Raw genomic sequence first — 15,047 nt, forward strand, 5'->3', positions numbered from 1 at the left:
AAAAATCGTATAGATAAAAGTTATTAAGAATATTCCTTTGCAACGATTAAACAATAACCATTTTGTTATATAACATTTTTAAATGTAAAATTATATATACTTTAATAGGGTCAAATGGAGTTACAAGAAGTAGCTAATATATGGAAACCTAAGAGTCATCTTATGACTTATTGGAAAAAAACAGTGGAAAAGAAGCCAACTGATTTTATGTCGAAATTCCTTAATGGTCAAGATTGATTAGTTCTATTCTGTCTTTGTTAGTTCTTGAGATTTACTTCTGCCTGTATCTTAGAAAAATATTGAAATAAATTATATACATGATGTGTAAATATATATCGCTTGAATAAATGGATATGTCTATGTTCTAACAGTAAGATGCAAAGAGAGTTCATATAAAGCATAGAAAGGTATAAATGAGCAAATGTCAGCTATAAGTAAAATTGTAAAATCGTAAATCTTATATAAAAAAATATATTTTGTACCATAGAATATTAATGAAAATTACCGATAATTTGAAAAGATGTGAATTTTTAATTGACTCTTATATAAGATAATATTTCTTTTAATTTATATTTTATCTTTACATTGATATATTATTATTCAGTTATATACATTTGACAACATGATATATTACTAAGCACCTTAGGTACAATCTAGTTCACTTTTCACAGCCATACGGATAATTTGCTTCCTTCAGTGAACAAGTATTATTAAATGTAGATACTAGAGATACTATATATAGAGGTTACACACACACACACACACACACACACACACACACACACACNCACACACACACACACACACACACACACACACACACACACACACACACACACACACACACACACACACACACACACACACACACACAATAGTGTGTACATAGTTACATATGTACATGCATATGTGTATATAATATATATTATATATATACGATATAAATATTAATATCATATATACATTAATATATAATATTAATATTATATATATATATAGTATTAATACTATTATATATATAACATATATAACAGTATTAACGATATACTTGGATTTACATATGTATTAATGAACGTATTATACATATACACACCTTATACATTCATGCTGCATGTTTGATTGTGCGTGTGCGTACGCGATGCCGCCCAAATTCCGTTTTTCTCACGCCATTAAACCAAATAAATCGCCGGTCGAAGTGTCTGTACTTTGGTCATGATTTTTATAAAATAGTCTAGCGTCTTTCGCGCTATACACAATCGAATTAAAAAATCTTAAAGAGAACAGTCCTGTGTGTGCTACATAAAAGTCGCTTCCTACTACATCACCTCGATGGGCACGTTTTTTTTAGTACAAGTTATAAAATATCTAGATATTAAAAAATATACAATGTCGGTAACTTTCATATACATAAATTGCACATAACTAAGCTAGAAAAAAGATGGCAACAATAACTCATGCTTATGACTCGTAAACGTAATAATATACTCCGTGTAGTTGCGCAGTTTTCCGGTCCTACAAGCGATATTTCTATCCCTCGCTTCCCTCCGTCGCAGAAGAGACAAAGAAAATAAAAACAAAGAACATCTCTCTCTCTCTCTCTCTCTCTCGTTCGCTCGCTCGCTCATATGTGCGCTAGACTATACTTTCGCGTTCGGGTTGCATCTCGTACCGTTCCATCCCTTTCCCTAAATATTCGCTACTGCGCAATCCAGTACCATTGAACAGATTAACTAGCCAACTTCTAATTGAATTTCGCGCGGAAGACTTTTTATCAGGTACACTGTCCGTGCTAGGCCCGGATATCTCCTGATCCAGTGAGCGCCAGCGCTTGATTGGTAGTACTTCTCCCATGCAGCCGCCGTCGTCACCTAATAACGGCATTTCTGCTTCGTTCGGAGAGTCACCGGTATGAGGCACAATTATCACATTGCCGTTAGGATGATTGTTGTCCAGCAGTTTCTCGGGAATGTCCGTTTTCGAATTGATCCGCGTGAACTTGACACAATTCTCCAACGAGCAGAAGATCTTTTTGGGCTCCTTCCAGGAGAGGCTCGGCGACTCGAACTGTTTGTTGTAAATGTCGCAGGGGAACGGGTCCAGCGAGCGAGATTCGCGAATAACAAGCTGAGACGGATAGTCGCTGGTCGACGACGAGGACGCGATGGTGGACAGACGTGCGTTTTTCCGGAACTTCGGCCCGGTGTCCGTGAGGAAATCGTCGAAGGCCGACTTGATGTCGGCGGCGCGTTCCTGCGCCTCCTCCAGAATCGGCACGTTGTCTATCGTGGTCTTCGAGATGCTCTTAGCCAGAGACAGGCGAGATCCCTCGAACTTGGGTGCGTGGAACGATCGTGGAACTGGACTCGAGCCTCCGCACTGGGACGACGAGTCATCCGCTAGTAGACGCGGTACGTTCGACTGCCTTCTTCGTGGTGTGCAGAACAGAGGCGGAAGATCGCCCACATCGACCTGCGGGAACGAAAAAATCGATTTTAGACAAAAGGAAAGAGAAACATCAGAGAAAATCACCGATAAAACTGCACGCGAATTATCCTTCCTTTGTACGTGAAAAAGTTTTAGCCGTAATCGCAAGTAAAATAGCTAACCACAGTCGACTATTCTTCCTACGGTTCAAGAATAATCGACTCTGGTGGATCAATTTGCCTACGACCTTACGGTTACGACTATGAATTTGATTTGATCCAGCCGATTGTCCATTGAGAGAATTTATTTTGCGAAAACGAGCCTTCTCATTGGACCGTCGGCTGCGTCTTCGACATCCGACGTATGGTGTAACAGGCCTAAAGGCTGCTTACAATATCTCTAAAGCAGCAAGGTATAAGCAGTAAGCTAATCGACCAATTGGATTCATATATTCCAAAAATACATTGACCGTGGCTGGCCAATTAGCTTACTGCTTACGTCTTACTTCACGGCTATTGTGGACGGCCCTTTAGAGTTCGTTGGAGGGTTTGAATTGGTCGCACGAACCTCTCGTTTTTGAATGGCTTTCTCGGTGGTTCCCGTGAGCCAGTATGTCTTCACCTCCCCTTTGCCTTTCATGTGTACAAAGCCACGTTCTTCGATAATGTACCCTCCGATCTTATCGAGAGCATTCTTGCACTGTCCGCTGATATGTATCCGCAATGGCTCTCCGTTGGACTCCATGCGAGACGCGGTGTTTACGGTGTCCCCGAACAAGCAATACCTAGGCATCGTTAGACCGACAACGCCCGCTACCACAGGACCTGCATAATTTAACGTTCACGTTATCTCGTCTCCGTCGACTCTCGCAATATCACGTATCATTAAAAACGCCCATTTCCCATTTCTCACCCGTGTGAATACCGATGCGCAGCTTGAGGGTTTCATGAGGTCGATGAGCTATCGTGTGCTGTTTAACAGCGTTAAGTAATTCCAACGACATCGACGCTATCTCGCCGGCATGCCTGTCTCCGTTTTTTATCGGAAGACCGGAAACCTGGATATACACAGAGTGTGTTGCGCATTGAAGGGTGTGCTTCTATGTCGCGCGAGATCACTGATTATTGTAATTAATTAACGCATCAGAGGAAGGCTACTTACGACCATGTAGGCGTCTCCGATCGTCTCCACTTTGTACACGTCGTATCCCTTGATTATACGATCGAACAAGGTATACAGGTCATTCAGGAAATTTACAACCTACCGGCAAAACGATTATCGAGAGTCACGTCGTGGATAACGTTTATCGTCCTATCGATAAGACAGAATGCGAAAAAGGTGGATACCTCGAACGGCGTGCTCTCCGCCGACATCGCCGTGAAGCCGACGATATCGCTGAAGTATATAGTGACCAGATCAAAGGCCTCGGGCTCTACTCCGATACCGTTCGTCAGACGATTCGCGACAGGCCTGAAAGCAATCGAACAAGGTGTGTCTCATGGAAACGCACAATCTACGCTACGGATCACGCGTCGTCTTGTAAACGAAGAATAACTCACTTGGGTAACATTCTATGCAGCAGGTCCTCGGTTTTCTGTTTCTCCTCGAAGAGAAGGCGCGTACGCTCACTGACTAGATCCTCGAGGTTGTTCGCGTATGTCTCCATCATGTGCATCATTTGGTCCATTATATTTTGATTCGTTCCGGCCTTCATCGCCATCAGTCGGCTCCTTATCACCTTAAAGTCTGGCCTGAGGTTCGGATCCTCGTCCCAACAGTCTGTGATAGTGTTCACTACGTATTCGGCGCAGTCCGCTTTAGACTTGGTGAGTACGTCTATGTCAGGCCTGAACGGCAGTTTCTTCTTGTCCTCTTCCTTGTCCTTCGGGTTGTAGTTCTTCACCCGTTCGATGATGTCTGTCGATGTATCAATGATCACGATTTATTTTCCAACCCCTGGCGCGCAATCGCGACGAACGGCGGTCATTAGTGATCACGGTACTGCTCCGTGAGTGATTGTAATATATAACCAAGTTGGCCAAATTAATTTTTATTTTTAACTAATTTAAACTAATTTAATTTATTTTCAACTTAAGTTAAAATTTACTTAAACAAAAGCTGAATTAAAAGTTAAGTTGATATTAAGTTAACTCATTCAAGTTAAGAGTTCAATTATGCAAAGCCATGTGCAGATTAGATTTACGATAAAGAAAGGAAAGGTAGTCTATTATGAGAAAATATCGACTGTTTTGTGTTTATGATTCCATATAAGAACAGGAGTGCTCTCAAAGAGACAAAAAAACAATTCTACTGGCATTATTTCTGATTATCCTTATTCTATGTGTAATGCATGTAAATAGCCCGACAATGATTTAATACTGATGAAGTATTTCAATTTATATATAAAAAGAAGTTAATAAGTTAATGTATTTTAAATTAACTAGTTTAAAAGTCATTGTTAAAAAGTTATAAGCTTTTTCTGAGTAACTACTTATTACTCGGCCCTGCGTAATGGTTACCTTTGGGGTCCATGGTTATACCGTACGGCCCCTTCCGTCCGATCATCTCGAAGAGAATAATAGCAAAAGAGTAAACGTCTCCTTTCTGCGTGCCCCTGATCGCATTATTTGGTTCTCTCAATAGCTCGGGAGCCTTCCAAAGCAAGTCTAGAAATTAAGACGAAATAATGACTGAAACAACGCCACTTACACGACTTAATTGGGCGCGAAAATGGTGGGTAATCGCTTACTTTGATAATACTGATGTTCACCGATGCTGCCGGACTCGGCGCAGTGACGCATATCATGAAGACCGAAATCGGAGACTTGGAGTACCCAACGTGAGGTCACGACACAATTGGAAGACTTTAGATTACCATGACAGACTAGCACAGGTGAATCGTGAATGTACAGCATACCCTGTTTAGGTAGAAGTCATTTCTAAAATCACCTTACAATACTGTAATTTTAACTTCCACTGCTTTAAAAACACTTACCTTAATGAGATCGTGAACTAACGACGTAATGAACATATTATCTAACTTGATATCTTCGTTTTCGATAATGTCCTGAAAAATAAATAAATAAATAAATATTATATAATGAAAAAAAAAAATAGATAAATAAAACGCACGACATGTACATTCATAATGGGTACGTTCAAATTCCCTTCATCGTTCTCTCTTTCTGTTTTTCTCGATCTTTATAGCTTCGACTTTTTTAAAGAAACGAAACGTACGTTAAGCTCTACTATAGCATGTACGGCTTTTATTTATGCATGATAATATATTGTTCCCAATACATAATTCACTGTATTACGAATAATAGTAGGAGGTTATCGTGATTACGCTGTGACGTACATAAAGACTTCCTTTGGCACAATACTCGGTAAGTAACAATATCCTCATCGGCTCCACGCACGCCCCGACGAAAGAGTTGAGATTATCGTGTCTAATTTCACGGAGAATGCGCAATTCCTTCATGTCGTCCCGTGAAATGTCTTTTTTCTTCGAGAACTTCAGCTCCTTTATCCGCACTACCACACCGCGGTAATGGCCGGTCTGCGCGAACACTTGGCCACCGCATTTGGACTCGTAGGACATTGCACTAACTAAACTTAACTGTAATCAAAAAATTGTGGAATACTGGTGAGTACTATTGATGGAAAAACTTAAGATACTTTATCGCAGCGCTGGGCTCTTTTGGGGTCCCCTCGAAAGAATATTCGCTTCTTGCATCATACATCGAGAGACAGACGCAGCTGCTCAACACGTTCTGAGATTTATTTGAGAAATCCTCTTCATAGATCATCTCGTATTTTTTTTGTTTATGTAATTTTTGCAACAGACTTATTAGTTCGATAACGTGGGTGGTAGAAAAAAGAAGTTTTTCGTTGTCACACATATGTGATCACACGTATGTTCGCTGGTAGCGAATGCGTTAAGGCTATTGTGTAGACATCTTGATTGAATGACGTCAGAAGCGAGACAATGTATGTCCGAAATTTTTGCGGAATATGTTGAATCTTGTCTCGGTGAAATAAAAAGACGCGTCCATAAAATGATACTTGCGATCAATCGAACACATTTGTACAATACTTCGCGAAAACTTTCACTTTAAGGGGATACTGGAAAATTTTGCCGGCAAGCTATTGATTCCTCTCTGCAAAGTTTACGTCGTTTACGGCCGCATAGAATTATAAATGCTTTCGCACCGTAAAAGTACGCGTGAAAATGAATCGAAGCATTGCTCGATATGTGACAGAAACGGTTGGAAATTTCGAAATTGATATTTCCAGCCGTCCGAGTCGGCGTAAATATTGAGCGGATACAGAAATCCCGCAGCTCGTACATACCGAATGGTGTCGGTGCTCCGATCAGGAAAATTTCGAGGAACATTCTTATACTTTTTCAGTTGAATTTAGACGGCCAAAAAGATAGTTCGCAGAAAAATGTTTATATATCGTGCCGGAATCACGAGAAAGGATGGGCTAAAGATGAAGGTGGCGTAGTTTTGCGGTCATTTATTGATATTTGCTGGAGCAAAAGAGGAAAGTTCTCGGGATATATTAGAAATGTGATCGATCGTTATCTCATAAGCGTCATTTTATCTTTTTATCTTCGTTAACGTGCTTCGCAGGAACGCGCTATTCGCACCGCTCACCTTACTAGGGGAGGACATCATGTTGTCGAGATGCGGACTGTGAATCTCGCTCAAGTCGATCCTCCAGAGCAAGCCCTCTATCTCCTGCTCTATCTTCCACTTTCGGTAAATGCTGATGGTGATCGCCGTGGCGCATATCACCAAAACGCCCAGCACCCCGGCAGCGATAATGCTGTGGTGATGAGTGTCCTTCTTCGGGCAGTGCTCATTGAAGAAACCGCAGCCGGGTTCGGCCTCCGGCTTGTTCTTGCCGGGCCAATCCATGGCCCCCGATGGCCTGTACACCTGCGTTATGCAATCGCATAGTGTTTTTACTCGGCGCCATCTCGCGCAGCGCGCGTTCAAGTTTTACGGCTCGGTGATTTCAATGTGGAATATGATTTTTCCGCGCGCGCGCAAAACCCGGTGCGGGTGTAAGAGAAACCTTTCTGGAATGCTACAAACAACTCACTCACTAGAGTTTCACCCTGCTGAAACTGGCCCACGGGCTTCATCTGGTATGTGCAGGTGAAGTTGTTCAGCTGAAAAGGCTCTTTCTTCAGAGCGAGCACCGAGAAGTTACCCTCCGAGTCGCCGAATTGGTCCAGCTTGATGGTCGCGCCGCTCACACCTGGCGCAAACGCGAAAAGTGATTGATCGTTCCTTCCGCGAGGACGCGCGCGACTCTGCCGGTCGACGACCGGGAAAGCAACGTTCGCGAATGAAGAGCACACGAGTGGGATCTCCACTTAAGAATCGCATCGATCTGCATTTAGATCGCGATCGGCCTCTTGCCCGTTTATCATCATTGCCGCCTTGTCAAGTGGCGGAGATCGCGCGAACCACTCGAGAGATTAATCCTATCGATACAAATTACGTCTATCAGATTACAGATACTTACTTTGATATGTATGATTCTTGATAATCGTCTCGATTATCCGGGTGCCGTTGCCGGCGACCTCCATCAGCGATTGATTCGGTTGATCCCGCAACAGCTGGTCCAAGGCCCTCGCGTACAGCATGACGGAATCGTACAGGTACGCCGCGTGAATGGATACATACTGAAACGGGGAATTGAGTGTGTGAACGAGAGTCGCGTGTGCGTTCTGCGAGCGGTTTTTTTTCACCCGGAGTCGTCCCTCAAGTAAGAGTCTGGCCAAAAAAAAAATGGCGTCTAGTCTGTCACTGGAATATCTTTATCTATGAAGAGTGTCTACAATATATCTCGAGTTCAGGCATATTCTTTTGAGAATAGATATGCCGTTTACCTGGTTATACAGGGCGTTCGTTTTAATGGAAACAATGGAATATCTTGAAAACGAAGCAATTGACGGAAAAAATGGTTCGGGCAAAAGTTGTGTAGGGTTCGGAGGAGAACATAAGTTGGCGACCTTAATTTCGTTGTATAGCCAATAATTTAAGGCCATTCCAAGGTCAGCTCCGTTTCTTAATCATACAGTTTCTTTTAACACTAATTGATTCCTCTGTTTATTGTGTGCATAAAAGTATTAGAACAAGAGATCGTGGAAAAGTTGAATGCTTTTCGAAAAGTTAAGCGATCGATGCCCAGACTCTTTCTCGAGGGGCTCCAGTTTTCCCGCCGCTCGGCGGGAGATAAAGTGCCACCGTCCAAAAATACCTTCTCGAACTTTTTCAGAAGCTCGGGAGTCGTGAAATTGAACGGCTCCTTCGAATTGAATTCGCGGACTTTCTTCGTGAACTCCTCGTAATTCTGCGTCGGTGGCGACGACACGACCACCATCAGCGAGCGCGCCTTTTGCAGGAAGTTACTTGGTTCGAGGCAATGTTTCAGATTACTGAAGTGCTCCGGCTCTGCCGACAGTAATGGCGAATTATCATGGCGATGTAACGACGACTTGAGTGAGAGTGGGGAGAGTGAAAAAATATCGCGCGCGTGGTTAATATCGCTTAGGCGGATATAAATCCGTGATCTAGCGCCTCTTGAATTTAAGCAAGAGATTAACTTCGTAGTTGGGCTATAAATAACACGAGATTACGACATGTTTCGATCGGTCACCGATGTTTATTATCCAAGATATAAATAAGACGTATGATAAGGAAGCTCTCTCGCTGGGCTCTACTCACTCCATAAATATTTCTTCGCTTCGCGCGGCGAATACGTCATCATGTCCACGTGTATCACCATGTACTCCCCGTTGTCCAGCAGCTTTTGGTTTTGCATCGAATTCATCATATCTATCAATGATATTGCCGTACCCAGGAAGATGTAGACTGAAGTAATAAAGCGTGAACATTTCGGATTGAGTGCGGAACGAATGGAATCACCGTAATGCACGTGCATTCTACTTTCCTTATATTAACAAAGTCTCTTCGCATGTGTCTTTTTTATTTTGAATAACACCAGACGTGTGAGTAAGAACGTGAACGAAAGAAAGACTTCCGCGCGCATTTATCAACGTGGATCAAGGTAAGTGCAATTATGCAACTGATCGAGTAGGATGGAGCAAAGAAACGCGAGCAAAGCGCTGTCTCTAAGTTTGAAATCGACGAGATTAATGCTGGATCCCAAGAGACAGTCGCCGGGAGCCATTTCGACTTCTTCTCGAGTCAGTCGCGGAGACCCTCGATGAAGCCTCGATGAAACCTCGGTCGGACTGACGGATAATCAGCGACTGTCTCTTGCGAGCCAACGCGAACGTAAAGAAATGTGGACTGACTGCGGGTCTTATTTTTGGTCTCCTGTATTAGTTGGAACCATACGGGGACTTCACAGCAAGGCATCCTCTCCTCGCAGCACGTGTGCCGGTCCTCGACGAGCCGGTAATGGTTGACGGTGAGGTTGTTCTCGGCTGCCTGGTTCTCCAGCGAACGGGCCACCGTCGACCAAGCCTTTTCGGCCACGATCGAGAATTTGTTCCATCCGTAGTGCAGCAGCAGGGCGATCACCGACTTGGTCACCTGCGTGTCTGGAGGCTCGGTCCTCGCAAAGGTGTTCACGTTCGAAGCCTTGTAGTCCGAGCATTTCTGTAACGGGCGATTGTTACCGTTCAGTCAGCGTCATATATGCCACGGTATTTCTTAATTCGAGAGAGAGAAATACACGCGATTATCAGCCTTACGTTCAGTTCTATCTAAGAATAGTGACATCGGAAATTTCCAATTAGGCCATCATTTCTGAATATTCATGCACGATGATTGTTGATTATTCTGTAAACCGGCAACGATACTCCAAAAGTAGCGGTCATGATGCACAAATATTTAGAAATGGACGCGCCTAATTGGAAATTTTCGATGTCACTGTGTCTACGAAATGGGACAGCATCAATGGAATCTTCTGTACACGACGAAGTGCTTATAGTTATGCATGCTGTACAGAAGAACTCCATTAATACCGTCCCACTCCTTAGCCACAGTGACATTAGAAATTTCTAATTAGGCGCGTCATTTCTGAATATTCATGCATGATGACTGTTGATTATTCGGTGAACCGGCAATGATACTCCAAACTAGCAGTCACGACGCACAAATATTTAGAAATGGATGAGCCCAATTAGAAATGTTTAATGCCACTGTGCCTAGGAAATGGGACAGCATTAATAGAGTCTCCCGTACCATTCTCCAGATCGAAAATTACGTAATTTTCAGCCTTGCACACGTCTTACGACCATATACACGTAAGGTCAAAACACCGTCGTAAGTAGCGCCATCAGAACCCTATCATTATAACGAAAGTTGCTTACGCGATTTTCAACCTTATGGGTTATCTGTAAGGCTGAAAATCGTTTTGAATTTTCCGCCCGGGGGATGGTACAGCGTACATGACGCCGATTGTACATCAACGCGCGACATATCGCCCAACGGGCTCTTCTCCTCTCCTCCTCCTTGCAAAAACCGTTCCCAGCCCCCTCGCCGCCCCAACTGCGAGCGCACCTTATTTTTAATCGACCCATTTCGCCGCCGGCCCCGCGGACCCGCTATGAAGTAATCGTTTAATTCATCGAATCGCAAGCCGGGATTTATTTAGCGTCGCGTGACGCCGACGCGCGGCGGGTAATTGAATTCGCCACGTCCGGTTTTGCGTACCTGTTCGGCGAACACAGCTCGAGATCTACACGCGATCTACGCGTTACGAGTGATATTGCACAAGATCCCCGAAAGCGCGAATTTTCATCAACGCTCGTTACTCATTATCACTCGCGCGTTATAGAGTGCGCATTTTTCTATCCAAGAACGATGCGCGATCGAGCCGCGATATCCACGTCTCAGGTACGATCGCGCTCGATACAACTAATTTAAGCGGCCACGTGCAATTCTACCGCGCGCAGACGGCGTGTCGTTGCATCCGCTTATCGGCCCTGCGCGCGCCTCGGCACCGCTGATTTCTTTCAGCGTAACCGTAACGTGGGAGGAGACCGCGAGTCCGCCCTTTCCTTGAAAGTAAACGAGCGCACGCGTGTACGCAAAACGTGGCACAAGCTGGGCTCTGGCCCGTTGTTGGCGCAATGAAAACGAGCGTAGCCGCGAAGCGAGCGGGAGGAGAACGATGACGACGACGACGACGGGGAGGAGGAAGAGGAGGAAGGGAAAAGGGGACTGCCGCGATAGAAGAAAAAGGACGAGAAGAGCGGGGCGAGAGAGAAGTCGGAGAGCGAGAGAAAACGACAGAGGGAGAACGAGAGGGAGGGAGAGAGAGAGAGAGAGGCAAAGAGACGGAGATGCACCAGGAGTAATGCAGCAAAGTGGGCTGCGTCGGGTGCCATGGTGTGTGGCGCGGTTAAATATAAACCCGTGGCGGCACGAAGGAGGGCAGGAGAAGTGGAATGAACGTGGGGCGACTCTCCTCCTCTTCGCTCGTCGCATGCATCCGATGAGGTGTGCGCGGGGCGGCTGAAATGTGACATGCGCTCCTCATTAACATATAAATTAAACGTGACAGTCGTGGGGGTCAGTCCTTCTTTAACCATAGCGACCACCGCCGCGCCGACGTTGATCCCTTTCATTCTTCTAAGCTAACACCGGCTTGCCGCTGCCGCCGTCATCGGCCGTCGTTGTCGTCGTCTTTGTTTATCTTTCACCGAGGAGAATCCGAGAGCGATGCCGCCAGTGACTTTCGCGGTTCGATTCGCGAGCCGACGAATCCGCGAATGTCGCGATGCTCGTCCTTTCCTTGTCGATTTTTCGTTGAAAAACGGTGGGGTGACGCCCGGTAGCCCTTGGCCGACTTCGAACTTGGCGAAACGATCGTGAACATCGGTCGATCGGAGAGCTGGAGGGAAAGTCGACGAAAAAACAAGCATTTCGCGAATCTAACGCTGCCGGAGATGCTTTGCGTTTCGCAGGTTGCCCCGCGCTGAGAGAAATCGTAGTTATTTTCGGAGCTCAAACATATTCTTTTTATGCGAGGAAAGTTTAGTTGTATTAACGAAGAAGGGGACAACCAGATGCACTTTGGCTGAAGGGAACGGAATTTCTGGTTGTAAGAGACCATACTTGGACCATAAGAACCAGGGATTCTGGTCCCTACGACCAGAACGCATCTGGTTGTTTCCTTTCTGGTTAATGCAACCAGATTTTTTGTTTCCCACGTGATTTTAACCTCAGGGAGAAGAATCATTTCCGCCGGCAAATCTCATGCTGTCGTAGCGAAATCTGTTAGTTAGGTACTACGTGGACAGCGAAACGATTTATTATGAGTACTAATCGCCGCTCGCTGCATTATTTTGCTGGATCTAGAAATTATTTTGCTGTAATAATTAATAAACGTGGGAAAACATTATTTTGTTCTAACGGCAAATTAACGTGTTCTAAGGACAGATTCACTCGGTAGAATTTTTCTATGCCGTCAACAAAACTGTTTCTGCTTTAATTACGAATAATTCGCTAATTTGGCTAGCAAGAGAGTCTATGCTCTTTATGCCAACTAAATCGCCGTCGTAAGGAATATTGCGCAGTAAAATAACATATATATATAAGGTTATTATCGCTGACATTGTAGTAACACTCATTAGAAAAACGGTCTTTCTAACTATAATTTTTTTCATTGTCAATGATTATAGTCACAAAGTATTTTTCTCTCAGCGTATCGGCGAATGCATTTACGCGATATCGCGCGCTCGTTTATTAGCATTTAAAGCACTTCCATTTCTTCCACATACTTCTTTATCTTACTTATTCTCGCGGAACTTAACGCTGTTGTAACAATCATCTTTTTAATTTGCCTATCGCTCATTGAGAGACTGCCCCGCAAGTGCGACACGCCGTCTTGAACACATCGACTCACAATAAGATTCAACATCGCTAAAATCCGCTCGTTTCTTGTATCATCACCGGGAAAAATCAGCACAAAATTCTACGCTCTTCGTCCCGGCAATTTACAGACGCAGAAGGAAGCACTTGTTTTTCAAGACGACTATCACACGATAGTGTGATATATCATAAAAAAAATTAGCTTACGTAGATCCACGTGCCGCGATTGCAAGTTACTCACGAGGAGAAGTAGGAAGAGGAGAAAGAGGAGGAGGAGGAAGAGGAGAACGAGGAAAGGAAGAGAGGATAATATACGCTCGTGGCCAGTTTCCCCACTAATATAGCTTCGACCAGCGGTAGGAGAAACCTAACCGCATGTCGTAAGGTTCTCACGCGCGTGTGTGTCTGGCCTGAGAGTTGGGAATAAAAGAGGAGCGAGAAAGAAAGACGGAGAGAAAAAATAAAGAGAAAGAGAGAGAAAGAGAGAGAGAGAGAGAACCGAAGCGGGTCAGGTTTGTTTATCGGGGCCTGGATCCCGACTTTTCCCTTCTCGTGTGCAACCGATAGGCCCGGTAGACGAAACTAACTGACCCAATGCTCCTCGGGTCGGCTAGCCTAGTTCGTGGGCGAGAGAGACGCGGGGACGAGAGCTGTTCTAATTTTAGCATTGCGATCTCGCACGACCCGACGCGTGCTCTGGAACCTTTCGGAAAACTGACGTCTCGTTAGAGCGAACGAGCGAGCTCTCCCGGGTGGCAACGAACCGTATTCTCGACGTATTCGACGCCGATCGTGATCGATTCCAGGTTTTTCGGCTACCTCTCACACGCGGAAAAAGACTCAGTTTCCGCAAATTAATAGGGACCTCTGTGAAAACTCGAGAAACGAAATCTCGACGATAAGAAATGATATTTTCGTTATGTTTTATTATATTTTTGCTATTATTTTAATGCGACTAAAAGTACGTTCGCGTGAACAAATTCAGCTGCATCAAAATTCGGTTGAGACTATTGACAGTAATTGGCTGAACAGAAACCTCCTACAGGGATTTTACTGTTTCTCTATAAAAAAAATTAGTATCAATTCAACATTTACATATTCTCATATACAAGTGAGAATATATAATCCTATATATAAAGATAAAGAAGATAACACTTTCTTATATGATGAAATTCTATTTAGTTTCACTAAAAATATCATATTCTTGTTATTCAAGAGTAATTTTCATGAATTGAAAGGAAAAAATATTGAATAGGAAAAACGATATCTTCAAGCTAAGAGTTGTATTGGTTTGAAAATATTGTTCTTTTTATCCAATATTTTTTCCTTTCAATTCATAAAAATTATTCTTGAATAATAAAAATATGATGCTTTCAGTGAAAGCTGTATAGAATTTTCTCATGTAAGCAAGATTACATATTCCGACTGATAATCTTATTGATTATATACTCTTGCTTATATATAAGAACTTAAATAATATTTCTTTTTCTGTGTACAACCGAATTTTCAGTCCCTAGGCTAAGGAAAATTCAGTTACTAACGAAATTGTTTTTTCCACGACCGAAAGAGACACTCCGTGTGAACGCGAGACGAGACGAGAAGCGAACGAGCAAATATCTTGAATGCACTACACGCGATGAGAATACGAAACGATATATTTCGTCGATACATTCCCCCTATTTGGAGATTGCGACGTTTTCAGATCGCATTCTCCGCAAAAGTCTGTTCGCCGAACTCCGCATCTCCCCTGGCTTT

General features: G+C 43.7%; 2 protein-coding genes across 5 annotated transcripts in view; one reads left to right on the forward strand and one right to left on the reverse strand.

Moving 5' to 3' along the window:
- The window catches only part of LOC106746539 (NADH dehydrogenase [ubiquinone] 1 alpha subcomplex subunit 6), a 1,222-nt gene extending 848 nt beyond the window's left edge, over positions 1-374 (forward strand). The window contains exon 3 of the mRNA XM_014623215.1: positions 109-374. Coding sequence (XP_014478701.1) covers positions 109-237 — 129 coding nt within the window. The 3' untranslated portion in view covers positions 238-374. The remainder of the gene's footprint in view (positions 1-108) is intronic.
- Positions 375-566: 192 nt separating this feature from the next.
- The window catches only part of LOC106746572 (guanylate cyclase 32E-like), a 97,254-nt gene continuing 82,773 nt past the window's right edge, over positions 567-15,047 (reverse strand). For 3 of the 4 annotated variants that reach the window (XM_014623303.1, XM_014623302.1, XM_014623301.1), the window contains exons 4-19: positions 9,764-10,070; positions 9,171-9,317; positions 8,704-8,897; positions 7,966-8,125; positions 7,541-7,695; positions 7,086-7,370; positions 5,783-6,043; positions 5,420-5,491; positions 5,174-5,342; positions 4,944-5,090; positions 3,984-4,341; positions 3,771-3,894; positions 3,586-3,684; positions 3,337-3,481; positions 2,992-3,248; positions 1,633-2,469 (exon numbers count right to left, since the gene is read on the reverse strand). In XM_014623303.1, coding sequence (XP_014478789.1) covers positions 1,633-2,469; positions 2,992-3,248; positions 3,337-3,481; positions 3,586-3,684; positions 3,771-3,894; positions 3,984-4,341; positions 4,944-5,090; positions 5,174-5,342; positions 5,420-5,491; positions 5,783-6,043; positions 7,086-7,370; positions 7,541-7,695; positions 7,966-8,125; positions 8,704-8,897; positions 9,171-9,317; positions 9,764-10,070 — 3,717 coding nt within the window. Of the gene's footprint in view, positions 2,470-2,991; positions 3,249-3,336; positions 3,482-3,585; positions 3,685-3,770; positions 3,895-3,983; positions 4,342-4,943; positions 5,091-5,173; positions 5,343-5,419; positions 5,492-5,782; positions 6,044-7,085; positions 7,371-7,540; positions 7,696-7,965; positions 8,126-8,703; positions 8,898-9,170; positions 9,318-9,763; positions 10,071-15,047 lie in introns of all 4 variants that reach the window. The other variant, XM_014623304.1, reaches the window with a different exon arrangement.

The sequence above is a fragment of the Dinoponera quadriceps genome, unplaced genomic scaffold, assembly GCF_001313825.1.
Source record: "Dinoponera quadriceps isolate SergipeBrazil2010 unplaced genomic scaffold, ASM131382v1 scaffold1573, whole genome shotgun sequence".
NCBI lineage: Eukaryota > Metazoa > Arthropoda > Insecta > Hymenoptera > Formicidae > Dinoponera > Dinoponera quadriceps.